Source organism: Aulonocara sp. 'chitande type north' Nkhata Bay, linkage group LG22 (genome assembly GCF_057382095.1).
Source record: "Aulonocara sp. 'chitande type north' Nkhata Bay isolate Kocher_YH1m ecotype deep benthic linkage group LG22, A_spYH_male_GT1.1, whole genome shotgun sequence".
In the NCBI taxonomy this organism is placed as follows: Eukaryota; Metazoa; Chordata; class Actinopteri; order Cichliformes; family Cichlidae; genus Aulonocara; species Aulonocara sp. 'chitande type north' Nkhata Bay.
Genome location: NC_141364.1, coordinates 29805534 through 29829561, shown reverse-complemented (window position 1 = coordinate 29829561; position 24028 = coordinate 29805534). Strand labels below are relative to the sequence as shown.

The 24028-nt window shown below is 41.0% G+C and overlaps 1 protein-coding gene across 2 annotated transcripts in view; it reads right to left on the bottom strand.

The window, feature by feature from the left end:
* The window catches only part of fam135b (family with sequence similarity 135 member B), a 54860-nt gene that overhangs the window by 14858 nt on the left and 15974 nt on the right, over window positions 1–24028 (bottom strand). For both annotated transcript variants that reach the window (XM_086279286.1, XM_086279287.1), the window contains 10 exons: window positions 20936–21075; window positions 16243–16313; window positions 15298–15471; window positions 14567–14693; window positions 10947–11106; window positions 10229–10278; window positions 7754–7909; window positions 3424–3497; window positions 3189–3343; window positions 1124–3083 (listed from right to left, as the gene is read on the bottom strand). In XM_086279286.1, the coding sequence (XP_086135412.1) occupies window positions 1124–3083; window positions 3189–3343; window positions 3424–3497; window positions 7754–7909; window positions 10229–10278; window positions 10947–11106; window positions 14567–14693; window positions 15298–15471; window positions 16243–16313; window positions 20936–21075 (3067 nt within the window). The remainder of the gene's footprint in view (window positions 1–1123; window positions 3084–3188; window positions 3344–3423; window positions 3498–7753; window positions 7910–10228; window positions 10279–10946; window positions 11107–14566; window positions 14694–15297; window positions 15472–16242; window positions 16314–20935; window positions 21076–24028) is intronic.

Sequence of the window (24028 nt, the reverse complement as noted above, 5' to 3'; positions counted from 1 at the left end):
TTCTTTTCCATCTTCCGTGTTTGGTGGGTGTTAATCAAGAAAGTCTTCAAGCTTTGTTGTACAAGACACACTGTACATATTTAATAGATAGTTATACAGACATTTAAGCTAAATACTGCGCTTCAAAACTTGTGAAATTGATCACATCGGTCCTTGAACTTTAAAAGTGCATAACAGAACTGATGTCATAGGACTGAGAACATTTGCAAAGCTATGTTAATACATGTTTAAATTTGCAGCTACTCAGTAGGTCAGTGTTGACCGAAGTCAACAGTTTAATGCCACATTTTAATGGTAACTAAGTTTAAGGTTTATTTGAAGCATCCAGTTAACCCTAGGCCAAAGTCATCATAGGTGGTAACCATAATCCTAACCCTCGTCCTACCCTAAAACAGTTTTTAGAAAAAGGTAAAAGATGCCTTTATTTGAATAAATATGAATAGTTTTCAGTGTGTCCATTTTTTTTTCTTGATTCCCTCATTGCCAGAACTTGAGGGAACACATAAAAAAAACATATATGACAAATTCCCACTGATTATGGTTAGGTTGGGATTAGCGTTGGTGTTGCCAGTGTTGTCAACTCAGACCTCAGAGTTTTAAGATCTTCAGATTGAAAATATACTTGTGCTTCTTTAAGTAGGCGGTTGTTGATTCTCTTGCTTGTTCTGCAAACCAAAGTGCAGCATAAGTCTTGTCTCTTTGTTAGCACTGGCATTGTATGTGTATCATTCTTTGTGTATTTCTGCTTTTTCCCATATTCCCATATATATTCCCATATATTATTTGTTTGCTTTGGGAAAAGTTATTTTACTTTGCAGTGCAAAGAGAATTGAGCACATTTCAATGAGACATTATATATTAGCTAAGCTAGCAAGCATTGCTAGGCCTGCCGGCTTAGCTAATGCATTTAATTTTTCATTTCTAAAGGTTACTGCTTGGTAAATACCACAAGAAAGTTGTATATGCTTATAGATCTTAAAACTCTGTGTAAATTGGATGTGATTTGCACTTTAAAATATCTTTTTTGTATTGAGCAGCAACACAAAAGTAAGTAGTAAGTGTACTAATAAACTTAGCGGGATACAAAGAGGTAGAATGCCTGTTAGGAAAAAGAAAAACTCACTTCAGCATTCGTTCATTTGTCTCTTCATCCATGTTCAGGGGACTGAGTGAAGATGAGGAGATGATACCGAAGGAGCCCAGAGGCTGATGGGTGATAGGTGAGGTAGTCTGACGAGTGGACATTCCACTGATAGATGGAGAGTCTCTCAGGACGGATGAAAATGGGAGGCAGGTTGGGGCACAGGAGACTGACATGTTCACCACCTCCACCATCTTCTTGTTCACAAAGGCTAGTCCTGAGTTAGGGATCTTGGTGGCCTTCGATTGGCAGTCCAAAGGTGCTTTCTCACAGCTCGATACTCCATTTACATCAGCAGGTGACACTATCTCTCTGTTTGTCACACCCAAGGGGTCACTTGGCCTCTGAGTGGTGCTGTTACTGTTGGGCAGATCACTGAAGCATGAAGGTTTTATAAGTATCTGTGAGGGATCTAGGCATTCATGTTTCTCAGGCCCGAATAGTTGGGTCTGATGGAAACTTTGGCACTCATCTCCCGTGTTAATCCTCTCCTGATCTGTTGCACTTTCATGCACACATGGTTTGTTTCCACAGCTGCAGGGCACTGTTTCCGATTCAACGACAAAGACATTCTTCACTGAGGTTACTCCACTGATGTGTGTTTGATTGTTCGTATTCTCCCTCTGGCTGCCAATAACAGCACTTTCCTTGACATGAGGGCTTTCTGCAGACTCTTGTAAAAGTAATACTTCAGAAACACTGCTTGACGCTGACTTTATCCTGTATGTCTCTGACAGGTACTGTGGAGAGTTTGACTTTTCAGAGGTCCCATTCTCCTTGACAATATGGCCAGGATTTGATGATGAACTCATGTCTAATGGTGATAATTCTGACTGTCCAGAATCCAGGTTGCTGTACAAAGAACAGTTTGTCCTACATGAATCTTCATGTTGTACTAAGCTCTTGCAATCTGTTTCCTGGTTGAGCAGCATATGGCCATCCTCTACATCTTCTGGGCTACTTATCTGCGGCGCAGAAACAGACTTGGTCAGCTTGCTTAGCTGCCTCTGATGCTGATCCTCCTCATAGGGCAGAGAGCTAATTGATGTAAGTGAAGCCTGTATACCTCCACTTGGAAGGCTGCCGTTGCTCTCCATCTGCAGCCCTTCCAGATAGCTGCGGTGCACCGGATGATTTAACACTATTTGCTGTGGGATCTCCCGTTCGCTGGAAAAGTCCAGAGGGGGTCGTCCTCGCAGTGCGGCCTCCACCGGCCACGCTACAGAGCTGGGCTCACTCTCGATACCAGAGTCTGAAATAACAGAGGACGAGCGCTTCATGACCTTGGTGCCGACCAAACCTCCGCGATGAGTCGTCTCTTTTCTGAGCTCACCCGGAAAGAGTGGTATTACTGGACAGCCAGCGGGTACACTGATAGGAGGGACATCCTCACTTTCATCATCCACTGAGTGATTTAAAGGCATGGCAATGTCAGGCTGCTCTTCAGTGTTTTCATTCTCTATTGCTTTGCTGTGGTTTGTGGCATCCCAAAGTTGGGCAATTACTTCTGTTACAGGATGAGAAGACTTGTCACTGTTGTCTGCAGAATCTGTGAGGGGACTAAAGCTTGAGGAGGGAGCCAAAATTGCCTCTCCTCTACAAGGATCACATGACTTATTTGCAACGTAGATCTCTCCTGAACTATAGCTCTCCTTATTTTGGTTGTGATTTTCTGCTGCTTCCGTCAAGTTTTCCTTCACTGCTGCGGAAAGTTCAGTTCTGCCCTCAGTAGGAATGATGTTCTGGGTACATCTGGTGTCGCTCTTATTCTGGTCTGCTGTGAGCGAGACATACAAGGGCAGGTCCGTGCATTCACTACCCAGAGAGTCATTGGGTACTGCTGGTGATACGGCTTCTTGGCTGCTTTCGAGAATCCTCTTGGCAAGATCTAAGTTGGTTTGTTCATCAGCAGTTGCAGGCATTGGCACATGTGATGTGTACTCTGGAAAGACAAAGAAATTCAGTTTGTAGAACAAGAGTTTGGTCCTGAGACAATACGTAATGATATGTTAATAGCAGGTAGCAGAAGATATATATTTTGTAGTACGTGTTTGAGGAGACTCCACGTATCTGTCCTCAAAGATGATAGGCAGGCTGTTCCAGTCTCCATCGATGTCCAGGCACTCAACAGGTAAAGGAGGCATTTTGGTCAAGTAGTCTGAGCTCCGTACTTCTGCAGCTATCTGGCTGTGTCTATTGATTCTAAATCAGGACAATTCAATATTAAATATTATACTTCTTTGCACTCACAGAATGAGCTTTCTGACAGGGGTGGTACTTACAATTCCTCTTGAAATGTCAGAGATATCTCTTTGTGGTGCTCGGTGAAAAAGTACGCCTCAGAGAACCTCCTGACCTTGTGTTTCCAAAGACATACAAACAAATTAATTTTGATAAGAGCCTCAGTCTCAGTCTCAGATCACTGGCAAACATATGGTTGGGTTCGATTTCTTGGTTCAATAAGCAAGAAAAATTTACCAAGTATTTGATGAGCACAAAAAACAGACAAAAAAGCTTGAGAGCTACTCCACTGTGTAGCACATTTTCATATTAAACAGCCCAGTGATTTAATAGAAACTGCAGGGGAAATCATATTAGATTGCTCAGCAAGCTTTAGGATATAGAGGTCCAGAATGGCATTTATAATTTGAATGATTCCTTTTGAAACACTCAAAGCTCACAAATAGTCAAGTGCATCAGCAATGAGACTAAACATAGTCTAAATGTGGACTCAGAGAGGGAGCAGCAAGCCTGCTGTGTTAATGGCAACAGGTTTGATGCATTTTACACAAGATTGGAAATTAGTGTATTCAATATTTAACAACAGAATAAATTATGTACATGGAAAAAAGGACAACTTGATTTAATGGGACATGACTGATCAGGGGTTCATGATATGAAATTACATCATTTAAACCTTTGTCTCTGATCTTACACATATTCAGTAAGCATAGCTGGACTGGCCATCGGGCATACTGGGTATTTGCCCGGTATGCCCGATGGTGATTTTTCGTTTTCATGGGCTGATGTTTTTTTGTTGTTGTTTTTTTTAACGGTATAAACAACGAAAGGTGGTGGATTGGCCAGATGCTGGCAGATGTGTAAAAATAACTCAGTTGTTTGGTGGTGGCTTCTATGGCGAAGCTTCCACAGAGGCCAGCAGGTGGATGAGGGAAAGGGGAGGCAGGAGGAGCAGAGACCCGAGGCGGCCGCCGGTCTGAGTGTCAGGTGAACTAAAATTCAGGTAAGAAGTTGTGACCTGCAGTCTATCTGGGTCAGATATAAACAGAGTTTAGGTGGAGTTTTATTTTCGTTGTGCTGACTTTTTACAGTCAGCTACAATAATAATACTGCGTACTAGCTAGCATAATGGAGTTTCTATACAGCTGGGTGGGTGCTATGATGTTACTGATAGTGAACTTTATTTTATTCATAAGGTTAGTTAGTAGAGTTGCCAACCGTCCCGTAAAAAACGGAATCGTCTCATATTCAGGGAAAATATTACGTGTTTCGTATTGAGCTGAGAAGGAACACAGTTTGTCCCGAACTTCAGCTAGAATGGAAAAGACACAAAGGTGGATTTATTCTGTGTCTTTGCTGCACAGCTGCCTCTTGTTTGCTCATTCTCTCCCCTCTCTCTCCTGTTATTATTTCAATCATGAAACTGATCAATGATCAGCTGATCGGCTTTTCTGTCTCAAGTCCCGTCTCTTTTGTTTGTTTATCGCACACTTTGTGCCAGAAAGAGGAAACCAGCGGATGTCGCGCTAAACAACAGCAGCACGTTTACGCTTGATCAACTGTGGTTAGAATTTTTTAATATTAATTTCTAGTATCAGCTGATGTTTGCTGGAGCCACAGCTGTAAACCTGCTGGTCATGACATCGGTTTGGATATGTGGTGAGAGGGAAACATGAAAATGAAACCAGGAGATGTCCTTACTGAATCATCAGAGCTGAACAGGTGATTGGAGAAACAGTAGGGGTGCAACGATACTCGTATCGGTATTGAACCGTTCGATACACTGCTTTCGGTTCGGTACGCATATGTATCGCACAATACAAAATCTTTTAATTTATTTTATCAACTTTTCTTCTAACGATGCTGTCTGTGTTGAGCGCTCAGTGGAACCGTGTTCGACTGCGATCGTGGCTCAAGAGTTGGGAGTTCGCCTTGTAATCAGAAGGTTGCCGGTTCGAGCCCCGGCTTGGACAGTCTCGCTCGTTGTGTCCTTGGGCAAGACACTTCACCCGCTGCCTACTGGTGGTGGTCAGAGGGCCCGGTGGCGCCAGTGTGCCCCAGGGTGGCTGTGGCTACAATGTAGCTGCCATCACCAGTGTGTGAATGGGTGGATGACTGGATGTGTAAAGCGCTTTGGGGTCCTTAGGGACTCGTAAAGTGCTAAACAAATACAGGCCATTTACCATTTTACCATTTTACTCCGCCTAGGCTGCACTGTCGAGTGCAGATCCACTGAGCGCAGTGCAAGCTAGCAAGACAGAAGTTAAGCTCGTTACAACATGGCAATTGCCTCAACTGTACTTTTGAGTTAAAATATGTGTTTATAATTTTAATAAATGACAAATTAAAAAAGGCATGAACATTTTTTTGTATTGAAAAAATATAAAATAATATCGAACAGTTACACCAAAGTATCGAACGAACTGTGAATTTTGTGTATCGTTGCACCCCTCAGAAACAGCTTTTAGGTGACATGAATGAGTTGAAGGGAAGTTATGAACTGTTTCTGAGAGACAAATAACACCAGGATCCTTTTTTATGTAGCTGACAGCTGGTAACTGTGCAGCGGCGGGTCTAGCAAAGTTTTGGCAGGTGGCCAGGTAGGGCATTAACATTTAAAATGTTTTGCTTTTAATGAATAATTATCTGAATCTTACAACCAAAGTTTTGACCTGATGTAACATGTATAGAAATCATACATATACCAACAAGACAGTGCATATCACTGTCACAACAGCGTTTATTTCCATTCAAAGGCCTTATGGCTTTTCCTATAATACCTTGTCTCTAGTCAAAATGCCCGGGCAGATTTTTTTGTCCCAGTCCAGCCCTGTCAGTAAGCTAAGCACAGACTTTTCATGCTCCTTACTCACCTGCGATCAAATCTTCTGTTTGAGAAAGTCAACTAGGCTTAAGGGCAGGGGAGGGAGAGCTTATAAGGCTTATTTAGACAGAGGATGAACTGAGGGTCAGTATGGATGTATAATAATAAATTTAAATCATGTGCAGTTACTCTAGAAGAATCCAAGAATAAATATGCAGAGCTGGAATTGAGAACAAAGCTCCCCTTTTAAAGACTGACTTGGCTGCCTCTGGTATCTTATTATCTTCATGTATTTAAACAGACATTGATGTCATGGGATCAGATGTATTTCCAATACCAAACTTTAAGGAGACAGTAACATGTATATTCTTTTTACAGAACTTTATGCACTCCTGTGAAAAACTAAGTACACCTCATTCAGGAGCTTATAGAACCATCTTTACAAGCGGGAATGTGAAGTAATCACTTTCTCTATGACTTTATTAGATTCTAACATCACTGTGGGGGGATTTTTGGCCCACTCATCTTTACAACACCGTGTTGGTAGGGTGCAGGTTGACTTTGGAAGTCAAGAAAAGGAAGCAAGCAAGTGAAGGCAGGAACAGGGATTAAATATTGGAAGTTGAAGAAGGAGCAAAGCACAAAAACTGGTCCTGGGTGGTAGGGAAGAGTTGCCAGATATCTGGGAAGAAGGTGTTGAAGGTTAAGGATGTGGGTGATGATCAGTGAACAGAGAGCAGCCAGTATTGGTAGTAGTAGAAGAAGAAGATGATAAACAGTAGGTAGAAGGTCTGATCTGATTGATGGATTTTTCAAGTCTTGAGGTTTGCTAAGATGCAACCAAAGTCGCTGCCATGTTCTTTTTAGGGAGACGATACTTTCTCCTGGCAGCTCTTCCTAAAAAGTAATTTTTGTAATATCTCTGAGCTTTGCTTGAGGTAATCTTGGGATGAATTTGCTGGGATGTCCACCCCTGGGAGGACTGTGTCACCCTGCTTTTACAGAGGTCAGTCCTTTTTGGGACGATCACTTAATCAGTAGCACTTGGCTCCTACTTAACCTCCAAATTGGAAGCAATAAGGCTGTACTTCATTTTTCACGAGTGCGCATTGAGTCCTGTGAAAGCGCTGTATCCAAACTATCTTCATGATGGACAAATTTAACAGTACTTTCTATAGGTAATCATCCGAACTTTTTTAGTGCATAACAGTTATTGATGCTTGATTGGGCTTAACTTTGACATGTTTTTCCTCATCGATGTGAAAGTTAGTTTGATTCTTCTTAGACAGACTGTTCAGTATCATGTTACTTTCTGAAAACTGGTGACAACATGCCTTTAAGGAGCTGCTTTCAGAGACAAAATGTCAATGCTTATGAAACATGTTTTATTGTTCTGTGGTATTCTTGCATTTTAGCGTGGGTGGATCACAATCACTATATTTAAACATATCGGCACCAGGGCCTAATAAAGGCTCAGCACCTCAGAGAGGCAAATGATGACATTTGAACATTGTATAAGCCTGCCTTTGATGGAGCTGAACTCTCACCCTGAGCGTGTGGTGCTCCTGGGCCAGATAGGACAGGATGTGGGGGTTGAACACAGCGGCCTCCAGGAAGCAGCTCCACAGAGCAGCCAGCTGGAAGCAGAGCTGGCTTACGTCCCTGCTGATCTGCTCCGCCACCTTCTCGTGGCCTTCTTGCAGCTGAAAAGAAAAACGCAGTCCTGTAATATTTAGCTGAAAGTGTTGCATTTCAAAGAACTCCCAGAATAAAGCATGCACAAATCCAAGGCTGGGTGATTGTCCTGCTCACATATTTATACCTACAAAGAAAACAGTGTCTACAATCTGTCTGATATGAAAATGACTGTGGGCGGATTATTAATAGGAAATTTATGTCCAAGTATGGAGTGGCAGTTTGCCTACACAGCGAAGAATTGTCAGATCCTAGATTGACTGGTTGGCAGCTGCTCACCTAAACACTAATCACGACCATTTTTACTGGTATCATCTAATAGCTTCATTATACTGAAAAGCTCCGGCCTCATAAACAGATTTTATTAAATGCCCCAACATATTCTGATTAAGGCACATATCAATGCACACTGAGATGCCAGAAAAACACAGAAATTAAAACCAAATGCAGAAAAACAACCAGGGTAAAAGCACTTTAGTAGTAACAAACAGAGAGGGAAAGGAGTGAGACGGAGATCACACAACAAGCTGACAAAGACTGAAGTAGAAAACCAACTAATTGCACACAGCATGGAGAATAATAATAACAGGTGAACGCCATCAGGACAACAACAATGACGGGACAAAAAAATGAGGGAACTAAAACACTTCTTTTTTTTCAGCTAAACTAAAGGAAGTAAAATGAAATAAGTACTAAGAATAGATTCCCGCACATAAACATAAAGATCACGAGAGCCTGAACTCTCTTAGTCAAGCTTTCATGTCATTTCTTTAAGGAGCCTTCAGGAATAGTTCTCCAGGATTCACTCTTCTTTGGATGTTGGCTGCTTTATGCTTTTTGGTCAAGATGAACACTGCACACTGTTAAATAGACTGGTTCTTATATAGTGCTTTTCTACTCTCCCGGAGTACTCAAAGCACTCTATACAACACGCCACATTCACCCCATACACACCCATTCACACAAGCACTATGAGAGCTTTCTAACTATCATTCATACTCTGTGGATGCATTGGAGAGCAAGTCGGTTAGTACAACACGAGGATATTTGTCATGCCGACTGGGCGAGCCGGGGGTCGAACCACCAACCTTCCAATCAGCAGCTGACCTGCGCTACCTCCTGAGCTATAGCCACAGCAAACTGTTACACTGTTTCAGCAATGTTGAGGTCCAGACTCTGGAGAGGCCTGTCTATGACTGATAATGTTCCACTGTGTCTATGTTTTTACTGCAGTGTGTTTGGGGTCATTGTCAAGCTAAAAAAAAGCTGTTGCCAATCAGAACTCCAGTTGTATCTGTATATCTCTGATGACCCACTCAATGATTTGAACCCCAAACTTATAACCACTACTTATACTATCACCACCCTTCCACAGAGTCCTTTTCTGATGAGTCTTCGGATTTTTTCCTAAATCAGATACTGTTCATCTGTGATATATATCATTAGGTCTGCTATATCTTATTTTGTCCGACACTTGCTCAGTTACCTCCAATTTTTTAAGAGCACATTGCACACCATGATGAGATACACCAAGTTTTTGACTAATAGCTCTCTGGGAATCACCTCACTGGCGTAAAAATACTATTTTATAAGTTGTCTTTGGCATTTTTTGCAGATTCATCTAAACACATGGAAGCAAATCGTGATTTTTTTAAACAGGCTGCTCGTAACAAAGTGCCTATAGATAGTATTTAAAAGTCTTTCTTTGCTAAGTTTCTGTTATGTGCGGTGAGAACACTGGCTCATCCTGTACTTGATTGCTTGACAGTTCATAGGTCAGTGTTGAGTGACTTAATAAATGGTCAGTGAGAAGGAGTGGACTAAAAATGTTGAGTTAGAATGTCTAGAAAACTTTTGCTCCAGATCACTTTAAAAATTAAGACGTTTGATTCCTTAGAAGCACATAACAATATAAAGAAATAACTTTTTTAATGTGAATCTATTCTTAGCGTGCTGGTGCTTTTTTGTATTAGAATAGAAACAAACAGGAAACAGCAGGTACTATGGACTAGTGACATATCAAAGTGAAAAGTGACAGAGGCTGCTTTGTTGGTTAGACTCTAAAAAAGTAATGTTTTCTTACATAGAGCTCTATAATAAAGTATTTTTGTTATTGTCAGTGTGTGCTCTGCGTTGATGAGGTTAAAAATAAAATAGCGTTATGTCAGTAATTCACATACAAGTAATGGTTTGATTGATTGTTAAGTTTAATTATTTTTACTTATAGATTAACCTGCATTTTTCCTACTTTTTGTGTAATAAAATATTTATAAAGATACAATAAGATAAGATATGTTTGTTACTATCATACAAAGACATGAACTTACCTGTAGCTCTATTGTCAGCTGATTTAGCGTTTCTTCTACAGGCGACACATCTGTGGGAATAAAGATATTTGGGGAGTTTTAACTTTCGTTATCCTGTGACAGGGGGTCATACACACATATAGTTTGAAAATCTTATAAAACAAGTTAAGCATATGTGCACAGTTTTAGATATAGACAAGCTGAAGTGAAGGGAACAGAAATGGCTTGTTTTACTGAGCGGCTAAGAGGCTGCGCGAAGCCCCGTCTAAAAGGGCAAATACGGAAACTTTTACATTCACTGCTTAAGACCATGTGATCAAACTGTGTTCAGGAAACTGGAGGTTACAATCAGCATGCTTGTACTCCACTACATATATACGAAGTTAAGGTTTTAGCGGAAATATACTGTCACTGTACCAGAGTCGGAAAAAGGTTTACAGAATACACAACAAGTACTCTAAGTACATCAAATAATAGCAGTACTTATAGTTTAGTTTTCAGTACAGGTAAACTGTTTAATGTTAGTCCTCTATTTCTATTGGGCTGATTTTAAATTACTTTCTGACAAGGTCATTAAAATAATACTTTTTCTACAGTTTTAATCATATTTTTTTAATGATTTACATTGTCGTAAAAAAAAACAGTTCCTGCATTATTAAAATGTTCCAATATGTTATTTTCAGATCTCACTAGACTTTTAATGAAGAAACAGGTCCAAGGCTTTCTATATATGTGCCACCTGATTCCAGAGGAATCTGCTGCAGCTGTGGGATCTCCTTCATGAGTGCTGTGTAGTACGTGTGCAGGCCTCTGTGTGCCACCAACAGGAGGCGACAGAGTCGCCGGTGCCACGTATGAGCTCTCTGCAGGCAGTTTTCACTGGGCACATAAAAACTTCCCTGAGGAGAAGGACAGAGGAAATGTCAGCTACTATGTAGGTCACAAGCCACCTGTCAAGTACAATGTCCTCTTTTAATGACAAACATGTACACATACTTGAACTTAACAGGCTCTACTATAGCCTGGTTTGAAGGTTTGTTGCTCTGACCTCTTAGTAATAGAAGCTTACTTTTGCAGTCACAATAACTCCTTGGAAGATCTGATACAATAAAACAAATGCCTCTTAAAAACAGCTAGCTGTGAGCTGCAAAAGCAGATCAAGACATTTATGTGGCACACGTGGATGTATGGCAGCCCTTTAGGGCCTTCAGAGGTCCCAGGTGTGGGAACTTGGCCCAAGAAGCAAAGCACTGTTTGGAGAATAGTCTTTTTAAAATCGGTGCAACAATCTGTATGAAATAGTATTTAACTATGCTTCACATTATATCCACTGAACTAGAATCAAACGTCCAAACACAGGTCCTTTGTTTGTGCCTGTAGGTAGGTATGGTTTTGAGTAGATGAATCATCCCCCAAATAGTGCCCAAAAAATTGCATCTGCGTCAGGAAAGCACCACCATCAGTTTGGTAGCTGGTGTAGAAAAGTTATTTTTATACCATGTTATTTTGCACTTCATCCAAAAGAAGGAAACTGAAACTCAGAATGTAAAGGGTGCGAGTCATCAAGTATAACAAAAACAACTAACCCCTATCAGTGTCTGCTAAATAAGTGTATGCTAAAATGTAGGTGAAAAGCTGCTTGACGAGGAACCAGCACATAAAAAGAGAAATAATAAAAACAACAAGATCTGGTAGCTCAAGTACAAACCTCTGCTTTCTGATCGGCCAGTAAAATCTGGGCTGTAATATGGGCCTTTGTTCCAGCAGATGGCTCTCTAACAATGAAAGACGGGCTCTAGCTGTGCTTCACCAAAGCCGTTAATAGCATTTGCTGGCACTGTGCAACCAACTACAAATCACCAAAGCCTTGAAGTCTTCTAGAAGAGACAGTGGTCCAAAAAGACTGTATCACTTTAGACGTGAGTCATCACAGTATGCCTACAACCATCCATGGTCCCTGACCCCAAACACTCATCAGAGTTCTTCCCACCCAGTGCCGAGATTTTTGGCTGCCTCTGTGGAGCATAGAGCTCCAAAAGGCATGTGATGCCTGAGTATCAGGACATACTGTAATTTCCCTCGAGCTAGTAAAGTTGCCGGCCCTATCATCATACCTGTGCACACTCTGTAATTGCTCCAGTGGAGTATACCCGAACCAGGAAGGAACACCTGTATGTTTACTTCCATAATTCTCTTTAGCTTTATAGAGGCCCGCTGGGGAACAGTCTGTAAGCGAGATGCACCGAAAAATAGCTTTTTCCCCCCATAAACTAGTCATTATCCTAAAAGCACAGTTTCTCTGCACACTAACAATGGTTAAAATCTGCCACAGTTCACCTGATGTCGATTTCTGCTTCTGTTTGCTGCTTGTTTATGGCTACGGAGCCGTTTACTTCTGAAGCATGCAGGTAGCGTTTCATTCCACAAAGAAACACCACATTTTAAAAAGTCTTATCTTACAGCAGAAGCACAAGATTTAGACAAAATGACACATGTTAAGGGGGAAAGTGCTGGAAACTAAGCGTAGCCGCGGGTAAAAAGCTGTAAATAAATAAAGGTGAAAGAGTCTGCAGCGTTGTGCGCAGCTTTCACCTGCAGCTATGTGGTACGTGGCGCTTGCAAGCACAACTCATTACTGTGATCAAACGGAACCCCCCCGCTTGGCTAAACACTGAGCTTATTAAAGCGCCCAGCCAGGGGTGGGAGTAAAAACCGGGAGGAGGAGAGGCAAGGTGGCGTGGGGGCCTGGGAGCTCATTAGGATTTACTGTGCAGACCGTGACGTTCACGGAGACCTGAGAGATGCATGTTATAAAACCTGAGGAAAAACTCTTTGTACCTTATGTTGGTGTAATTACCAAATATACACAAGAAAGCTAAACTCGGTAAGGAGCAACAGCCCCAAAATATAATTTTTGGATATGCGGTGATACCTGAAAACAGCAGCAGTGAAACTATCATAGATTCGAGTTGTGTTGGGAGTACACCGCTGCATTGGTTTCTGCAATTCTTGGAAGACTTGAAAAAGGTGACACTTTTTGTTTCCTTTTGTCTGCTCAGTACTGTTTGCTCCGAGTCCAAAGAGTCACGAGGACAGGCTAGTTGCTTGATAGTGCAAAGAGATACTGTGTGGCTCCTTATCTGTAAACTATGCAAACTAGTCTAGACAGGAATCTATGTGAGATTAAAACTATCATTCACCCGTGCTTTCACAGCATTCACTGCATTGTAACATATTGAAATATAAAACATTTTCTTCTAGTTTTAAGAAGTGCATGTAACTTTATACATGAATCTTCCATTTACAGGAGAAATGATGGTAAATAAGTGGCACTGTGTCTCAAATGCACCCACACAGTGGATCGACAAATGCACAAAACCTTTTTATGAGTCTTTTGGAAAAAAGAAATTGCTGGAATCACCACTCTGATTTTTAATGATATCTTTTCACACTGGACCCTCTGATGAGGCCTTTTCGGGCCCGCTTCCCATACGTTTGACACGCCTGCTGCATACTGGTTGTGTCTCCGTACGCCTGCAGATTTCTCACTTTTATCTGTGAGCTGTAGGGCTTGTTAACCAAAGTGCTGCATTCTCTCCTATTGACTGACAGCTAGCTACACACTCACAGAATCAAGGCTAATTACAAAACTAAAGAAAGAAGTTGTTGAGTCACAATAACGAACATGAGTCATGTGTGTCTTTTATCACCTGCTACTATTGAATACAGCTTTTTACTAATATACGCCTAGGTGAATAAAAGGCAATAAAATAAATTTGCTATAGGCCATATATGATAATGATTAGTAATTATGATAGATTATTATTTATTTCATTGTGAATTAAGTGCGCTATAAATAAGCCAGAAGCATGAGAGACAGCACCATCATTTCCAGTGGGAGTTCCTATCAATTCCAGATGCTAAGCCTGGAAGCCTACAAGCCTGGGCAAGCGGCTTCAACAAATAGTATGAAACACCACAGCGCTGCACAGTGATAATCACCACGTTGGCCTCTGGTCTTAAAACCTACAGGATTCTGCATAGTGCCAACAAATGACTGATTCCGAAGGACAGACAAGGTCTGGAATCTGTAATCCAAATCAGGACGACTCCCTTCCCAGCTCAAAATCCCATTGCTTCTGGATGACATGCCCAAGCAAATCCCGGCTAAATCTGTCGGCCTCTGTCCTAAACCTTTCTGTTTACGTCATCGCTTGGCATTTAGCTGCTTGCTCACAAAAAGAAGAGAACAACCAGCTCAAAGGGAGACATTTGTTTTCAGCTTTGTGAGACAAAATAGGCTTTGACTTTGTGTGACTTTCTATTTGAAAGCAGCTGAACCGCTAAAGGTTAACACACCTCAGAGATGACAGGTTTGCAGTAGCCAGCGCCGAACACGAGGTTCTCTACAGACATGGCGGACGGGTCGTTCGTGCTCTCTGGCGAGCCCTTCCCAAGCCAGGAGCCCTTTCCTGTACGGGCAAAGCTGGAGAGAGGGCAGGGATGACACAGCAGGGGCAAAGCATGAATAATGTTTGTGTTGTATTTAGTGTTTGTGACTCTGAAGGAAGACATGAACTGAGAAATAAGAGCAGTTCTGCTGCAATCAGTCAAGTGCTGCAGTAATCTATGTAATGCATGTTGGAACATCGACTATGACACTGACGGCTGAATTCATCAGATGAGTGTTTGGAAAATTATTCATTCAGCTCGCCAAGAGATACATTATATATCATATTATAAGATGTGCCAGCAGTTCAAGCTCACGTTCTCGCCTGCTTGATTGTATGGGTTTCATTTCAGTTAAATTTTTCACTTAAAAAATTAAAACCTGCTCATTGCAGATGGTTGACCTTTTTTCTTGAACACATCTCCAAACAGCATTCAAAGCCATAGATTACAAAATGAATGGCTTATTTATAAAGAAACAAAAATGAATCCAAGCAAGGTTTGGATAACGGATTAGCAGATTGTGCAGTGAAAAGAATAGCTGGGTTCCTGAGATCATACCAAATCAGATACAAATTTGTGTAATGTGAAGATTCGGGGTCTGCAGGATGCGAAACAGTTGCAAGCTTTCCAGACTTTACCTGAGCAGGGGCTGATGTAAGGCAACCAGTGAAGTGTGGATGGAGACAGAAATGACTGACAGGTGGAAATAGTCGAACATGACAGGGACGTGGTGGTGGAGGCCTCTTCGCGGGTGGAAATGGAGGCTGAGGGTCCGACTACTGATCAAGGGGACAGTCGCTATATCAGCCAACCTGAGGGAGTAAAAACAAAACCCAACTCTTTAAGTGAAAATCGTCCTTTTTTGCCATCGTCCATAATGTTTGCAGCTGTTCCATTAGAATGGCTCATGTAGCAAAGGACAGAATAACTAAACAACATCATTGATGGAAGTACTCAGATGTTTTAATTAGATAATGCTACACTGTTCTCCGTTGGTATATTAAATTAATCAGGAAACACTAATGAAAATATTTACAGTTAAAGTTTTTAATATGACGAATCATAACTGTTATTTATGTTATGAGTAGACTGTTAAAACTAAGCAGAATTTCAATGCCTGCTTTTTTCAGCACTGAAAATGAGAATTAAATAATACATAAAAAATTAAAATCTGATAATCTTTGTATCTGTGCCACAGAGTGCAGATTAACTAAAGAAGTGGTTTTATTGCTGACAGTAAAAGTGTGACCCTGTAGCGCCTAAAACTTCACATTAAAAGGAGCATCTCTTTGTTAAGTGAGTGGGAAATATCAGGGCAACTGCCTTTAGCAAGTACCAGTTTTAAATAACTGGGAAAGCTGCTCACTCATAATCCAATATCAACAATGATGATACAATCTAAATATTTCTTCTTCTTCCTTTTGTCCCAAGCAAACATACAAACCCCTGCAGTCATGGATCGTATGCCGTATATTTGTGATCAGGTGCTTAAAGTGATGTCTAGCAGCCAAATGGGAAAGTCGCTCACTTCACATCTCAAATACACACCAAACACATATTTTCAAAGTGGTTCAGAAACTTACTGCTGCTCATTGTCAGTGAAATGAAGATCCAGCTTCAACTGAAAATCCACCTCACTCAAGGCCTCCTCCACCTGCAAATGGGAACGATAAGGATTGTTGATGCATAAATATTGAAAGACCTTGGGCACAAAATAATCATAATCATAATCTTTGTATCACAGAACAAACCAAAAAAACTCATGTAGACAGGTCAAGTTCAGCTACCTCAACTGGTCCCTGTCTGCCAAGGTGACCACGCCCCTAACTACAGTGTCCAGATGTACACAAATCTGTCCGTCCACACAGTTATTATGGTGGGGAAACTTTCCATAGAAGCCAGATCCCTTTTTACCAGGTTTCTAAACATGCTTTTTTATGGTGTAAAATAAAAATGAACGTGGGTTAACTCGCTTTGGACATGGCATCAAGTGGCCCATGAGTCTGTGAGAGTTTTGGTCTCTGTACCTTTGCATTAGTGTATTTTAATCGGTGTTGGATTATACTTATTTACTTCCACCTGTTTATTTGCTAACCAAATGTAGCATTGATATCACATAGAATTGTAACTGCACCTTGCTAATCAAGCTAGTTAGCAATAGCTGATAACCAGAGATGGGCAGTAACGCGTTACCGTAATACGATTACTTTTTTCAAGCAATGAGTAAAGTAAGGCACTACTATTGAAAAAAAAACCTAATTAGATTACTGTCACTTTCCTGTAAGCACACTGCGTTACTGTGTTAGTAGACCATGATTTTGTTTGTGAGAGTGTCTCATGACAATTACGTAAAAGCGTGCGACGTCCGTGGCAGCAACAGACGTGTGTAGATCAATAATGGATAATATGGAGAGCGGGAGAGAGTACGACTGTGCAGCGTTTAAAGTATGGACGTACTGACGTTACTTTGAGCTTGATTCTGTAAAAAGTGACAAAAACATTAGCATCTGCTGTACACTCAGCGTGGGACGAAAACTTCTTTCTACAGCAAAAAATTTAACTTCAAATCTGAGCAAGCACCTAGCACGCTGCCACGGGAGTGTGAAATTCACAGAGATCCTCCCACTGACATGACCGCTGCAGCACGGGGCAAACCTCCAGGTGACCATAGATATAAGAGCGACAGGACTTAGTGCCGCTAAAACATTATTTTATGTTATATGCTGGAATATGCAAAAAAATAGGTTTAATTATTAAACAAAGTTCAAGTCAAAGACTGTTTCATATAATTACATTTTTGCTTAATGCAATGTGCATAAAGCTAAAAGATTAAAACTAATAAAACAAGTTTTTCACTTGATTCAATTTTATATGATGGATTATGCAGAAAAAATAGAATTGGGCTGAAAGGTCTATTGCTTTAGTATGTATTTGGGTTGTGTATCATGTAACTAAGTAATAAAGTAACTATTTACTTCTGAAAATAAATATCAGTAAAGTAATGGGATTACTTTCTTGGAGAAGTAATCAGCAACTAATTACTTTTTTTAAGTAACTTGACCAACACTGCTGATAACACCCAACAGCTTCCATCCTGACACAATGGCGAATGCAAAACTGAGACTTCAGAACGGAAGTGCAACAAATCAGTGCAAGAGGCCGTTGGGTGTTTCACACAGAAGACTAGACTAGTGTTCATATCCAGATTTAAGCAGCACAGGTAGGCTGGTAAAAGTCAACGTATGTAGATTCTGATATTTCACAAAAACATATTTTTTTTATAAATGCCATTTCTAGATGACAGGGTTCATTTAACATGTTCAAAAATCTCCCAGAGGTGGATGTGACAGCTGTAGCCTCAGCTTTCACATTATCTTTGCACTCATCAAACCATCCGGCAGCCACTTGTGCTCTGTGGAGAAGGATCTGACTCTCATTTATTTACTGTCACTCACGTGAATGGAGAAATTCGGAATTAATGAAGGGGAACGGCCATCACACGGTACCAACAAGAACATGATGGATTTGCTGCTATTTGGCACAGAAGCTAATGTAACCAACCTTGTTTGCAATTCTGATTTAGCCACTTTAGTGTTCTTTTTGATTAACTGTTTATGTTCTCTGTATTCCGGCATTTATGTCTTTCATGTGGGCTGAAAAAATCAATTACTTTCATGTTCAAAGTGCGGTAGAAAATAAAGGCATAAATCTGAACAACAAAGTGAAAAAAGAAAAAGAAAACGATATTAGGAAACTACAAAGCCGGGGCCGAAAATGGATGCAACAGACTCTTCTGAGGATTGGTGTGCAGCGCTGTTAAATTTTAATAGAAGTAGTTCCACTTTTGTAGCGCTTACAGTAAACGTATAAATCCATCTGATATTGATGGTGTGATTGATTAAGAATACATCGGGTGTGCACAGGGGAAATGAGAGGCTATTTTCGTCTGCGCTATCTGTAGCTGTGAACAGCAGATAACCTCCGGAAGGTTAATGAGCGGGGAGCCTTCGGGAGAGCTTACAGATGAAATCTGATATGCCTTTAAGCTCTTCTGTCTCCACACCTCCACAGCAACACCTACGTTTAATGAAAATTTCTAAAATTAGTTGTCATGTGAGACAGAAAATCCACATTCTGGCAGAAGCAGGAATCCTTCCACAGTAAACTAGGCGTATACACCACATGTTAGGGAGCAGCTGAGCAACGGTTTAGAGTACTGTCAGTGTGTGAGCTACGGCTATCAAATGCATGATTAGCTTCAAATGAGGCCATCTTAACACTCCCACGTCCCAGCATCAAGCCCGTGTCACCGCTGTCACTGCTGATCAATTTGAGCTCCGGTGGCTCCCACAGGCAAAAACGGGCAGAGTGGATTCTCAGGGTCACGCCCACAGTAAAACAGAACATCAATAACTGTCAGGTAGGTTTACACACCTGATCAGCTGAACTAAATATGGCCGGTCTGGGTGCACAGGCACAGTCTTTCAGTTACATAACATTAATTTCACGGAACGAGTCTACGAGCTCAGTGACCCTCACACTGGTTGAGTGGTTATTATGATTAGCACAGAATTCCTTTGAAAAAGGCAATTAACCTTTTCCACTGAATAGCTTTTGTTATCTTTCAGGGAACCAAACTCCTGTCAATCATTTCATCACATTTAAAAACCGCTAATGCCTCCGTTAACAAAAAAAACTATAGTGTGCCCACAGACCCTTAAAGAAAGTATTGGAGACAAGTTCTAGGCCTGAAAATGAAAGCCAGCTGTCAAAAAGTTGAAAAGTTCCACTTCAGACCTACTCCAAAATAAAATCAGTGCCCATTTAAAAAAATCTGTTACTTACCACTAACTCTTTCTGGAACAGTTCATGCATGTAGCTAACCAATTAGCAGCCATTTAATAGTTAATTTAATATGACCAATGCAATCGCAAAAACAGTTGCTGTGTCTGAGGTCAACTTAGCTTTCAATAAGCTTTATTACATTTTCTGGGTTCATAAACATTTAAGAGGAAGTTCTGAACTGGATTTCCTTTAACGTCTATCCAAGTATCCGGGCTACACTGGTAGCCTCAGAAAATTAGCTAACGGCACCAAAGGGCGAGCCATCAGACTGACCAGTAGTTTCAAAGATTAGAGCTACATTAACTTATAAGCTTTGTTTATTTAAATGCATTTTTATCCCTGTTATAGCCATCACATGAAATGTTTACCAAGAACATCAGTGCAAACTTCTAAGAATATGGCAGCTGTAACTGTGATCAGTCTGCAAAAATCACAAATCTGTTGCTGTCTTCATACACAACTACTTCCATTTCAGCCACAGTTCATAGATCTGAAGTAGAAATTCAGAAATTCCTCTGCTGCATGACGACACTTTAATTTCAATTTGCTATAGCTGCCCGGCAATCTTGCTTTTCAACAGGAATCTATAATCAGAATGCAAACAGTTTATATAAGTTGAGTCGAGTCCCTACCTACGTGTCACTGACAAGACTGAGTCCGATTGAAAGCAACATATCGGCAATCCGTCTGCTTTATTTGCAAACCTTCACCTTCATCTGGATGAGCGGGACCGCAGTTAGTCTGAGTCGGACTGCAACTGTTTGGAGATAGGTTGCCTCCTGCCAGGTGGCCTGTGCAATCGTCAGGTGAGGGTGTTGCGCACTGACAATTACTTACAATTGGTTCCCAACAGCAAAACAATTTAATGCAACCACTGGGCGCCCATCGATTGTTCCTAATCGCAAGGAGGTTGCTGCCCTATTTTCATTCTACAGTCAATGATGCTTTAGACATCTTAAGCTCTGTTAGACAAACCTTACAAGTCAATGTTTCCAGAAAGTACATCTTTGCAAATTGAGCTGTCTTTGGCCAAAGAAATAGAACGGCTCCAACACCCCTGCTTTAAATCTATACTGCTATAGACAGATAGACTATATATTTTGCAGGTGTTCAGACTGCAAAATATATAGCACTGTAGTTTTTTATCTTTTATTCCCTGTTGTGTAAAATATCTGCTGTGATTAAGTGGAACGAATGTGTGTGTTCTGAACAAGGAGTATTGTTTGTGTCAGATGATAAAAACAACAAGTGCAGAAGGGAACAGAGAATGATGAAATCCATTAATTACGGGCCATTTAATATGCTGTAAAGCTACAAGTTGCTATGGAATAAATAAAAAAGCGAGCAAATGGCAATCAATCCACCCCCCCCCCCCTTTCAAACTGGATATTTGTCTCTGTGTGTGCAGAAAATGTCACCGGCATGACTCACCCGTTCTCCGTCCAATAGCAGGTGGACTTTGAAGATCATACAGTCATTCACCGCAATCTCCTCGTTTCTGTACAGGATCTGAAATATCCGGCTGAACACGGTGCCGTCGTAAACCCCCGCAGAGCTGAAGCTGCACTCTCCTAATGTGGGACGCAAAAGCACAGCACAGTGACAGCAAGTGCAATTAGTATCCACATATGATAAGACATAGATCCGATAGACTAAAACAAGCATTAAACACCAATGTTTAACTGATAACAGGAGCTTTCTCAGAGCTCTCTGTCATGACTACAAACAAACAAAACATCACTTTATCTTTGCACAGCATCAACAGGTTTGTGAGGACATTTGCACATATTTACAGGCACTCAGAGGCAAGCATCTACGTTTAGCTCTAGAACCAAGTGATAAAATCTGTAAATGAGTTTTGGGCCAAGAACGCTGAAAAAAAAGAAATCAAGCAGCAAAATGGAAACATAAAAAACTGCAGTTCTTCATGTGACCACTTAGGCTGGTTCAGAAAGCAGGTCAGCGCACACTGTTAACAAAAAAAAAATCTATGAGTAGGTTCCCTCTAAACCTGTATTCACACTGGCTGCGGATGCTAGAGAAAAAACCTTCCTGCAGTTGTATTGATCAGTTCAATTCAGAAGTTCTTCCACAAATAGCGAAGTAGTTGCTGCATGATGGCAATTTAATTGCAAAATCCCACATGTACCTGGCAACGCTCTGTTATATCAGAATACATATTGTAGAATAGAACCAGAGTCACAGGTGAGGGCAGACTGACTCGGGTTGACTGCAACATTGGGTGATCTGTCAGCTTTTATTTGCAGCTACCTCGAAACACCTGAAAAATTGTGATGCAAACAGGAAACAGAGAATGTTCAGTGTCAGTGTAAAAGCTGTTGGTTTCAGCAGTAAGGAACAACATTTACTTTGAAAGGTGAACATTCCCCATTTCATTAATCCATGGACAAATGGCACATGTTTCCCATGCAAACTATGGGCAATCGTGGCAGTCTGTTAGCAACCAAAGCAATCACAGTGAGGCTGTTGGTGCAGCAGTCAATTTCGCCCAGGGCCAGCCAACAACCTCCAGAAACTACTCTGGAGTTTTTCTTAGCAAAGTTACCGCTTGTCTCTAGGCTTGTTTAACTAAAGCAAGGCAAAGCGAACAGCTGTGGGCTGTTTTTCATATTTAGGTCTATCGATGTTGCTCACATCAAGTTCAACTGATAAACTTTAAAGTCCTTTAAACTTCTTGGTGTGGGAATGCAGAGCCAGTAGTACCTTTAAATTCACATATGTTTTCAAGCACAAGGAAAAACTAATAAATTGGATTTTATGTGCAAAACTTAGGTCACACATTTGCCCCCAAAACTCACACGATCTCAGAGGCAGCCCATTGTTTCAACTGCCATCATCGTCCACGTCGCAGCACTTTGGTGTGCGACACGGTGGCTGTTTACTGTGTGCTACTAGCGCATTTTTCCCTGGCAGCACTGCAGAGCTGCTGTCCAGCTGTGAGCCGTGAGAGGTCTTTGAAATCCCCTGCTGAGGTTGTGCTCTTTTCTGTCTCGGTCTTACTCTCCCTCTCTCTGCAGGCCTCCTCCCGATAATGCTGTCACTACTTGCAGCATCAAGCAGCCCCAGCCAGGGTGACGGATGTGCGGAAGCACGAGTGCTGTCAAAGGCTTGGTGGATGTGTGGCACAGACAGCGTAATCCCTCTGGGGATGTACTTTCTGGGGTAGGAGTTGTTGCGCGGTGTTAGCACGGTCTCCTTACAGTTGCATGAATGTGACTTTGATGTTCTTGTTTTTATTTTGTTTTTGTGTAGGTTTCAAGCTCCTGTTTCAAGACACATAAGCAGATTAGAAACTCGACACCGTGTGCTGTCATTAACATAAATTATCCTCTGTGTCTATTTGACCTGTGAAGGACTCATCGTTTCCCTCGGGAGCCTCCGTGCTTCACAAACGCTGGATTTCTCCCTTCATGTGGCCAGAATCACTAAATCAACAAACTGCACCTGCTGCAGTGGCTACTCTCACACGCTCACAGATATTATACTTCCTTTTCAATGCCTGTTTGTTCTACAGACTTGATTAAATGTTACAATACGTGTCGAGGGACTTTCAGTGATAAGGCCTTGATAAGAACGCAGCTTAACTGAAATAACAGCTTTGACACATCTAGCAGTGCTGTGCACACTTGAGGTGGAAAAAACACTAAACCACCCGTAAAATGCAATATAACAATATTATGAACCCTTCTTTCATAAGATTGAAGATCAGTTAAGATGGAAACTGATAATCGGTGTAACACTGTATTGTTTATAGTTTGTTTATACAGAACTGGCACTAAATTGGCTGTAAGCTATTTGTCATGGCAGTCACATGAGGCTGTAGAAGAAAAGACCTTTAAATATAGTATATAAAAAATTTTAAAAGTTGCATTTTCTTACACATTCGGTAGAACACACTCACACACCATATATTATAGATATAATATACATTATATATATATATATACATACATATAATTTAAGACTTACAATATAAATATATTAAACTGTAATTTTGCTGGTATCTAACGCTAATTGATAAAAAATAGTAATATCATAATCTACTATAATAACACTTCTGATTACTTATTTTAAATGTAAATATTGTCTATGTCTATATGTTAGCCCTGCGACAGACTGGCGACCCTATGACAGCTGGGATAGGCTCCAGCGCCCGCCCCCACGACCCTGAAAAGGATAGGCTGTAGTGAATGGATGGATGCCTATTCTTAAGGAAATATTAAGCATCATCAATCCCAAGGTATTTTTTTTACTCAGGCCGACAACATCTCAAAATGAAAGTGTTCTTATTTGAAAGTAAAATGATAATATTTTTGATTGAATCAATATCGATGAGAGGGTGGCACATGTTAACTGAAGGAGCCTTTAAAACTCACACAGGCAGTTCAAAACATGTCAACAGGAAGGCTCAAGCTGACCCACATGTTCATTGACAGAATCTGGTAGCTGTAAGCAGCAGTGTTGACCACTGTTCCACCGTGCCATAAACATCTTGGTTTTTTA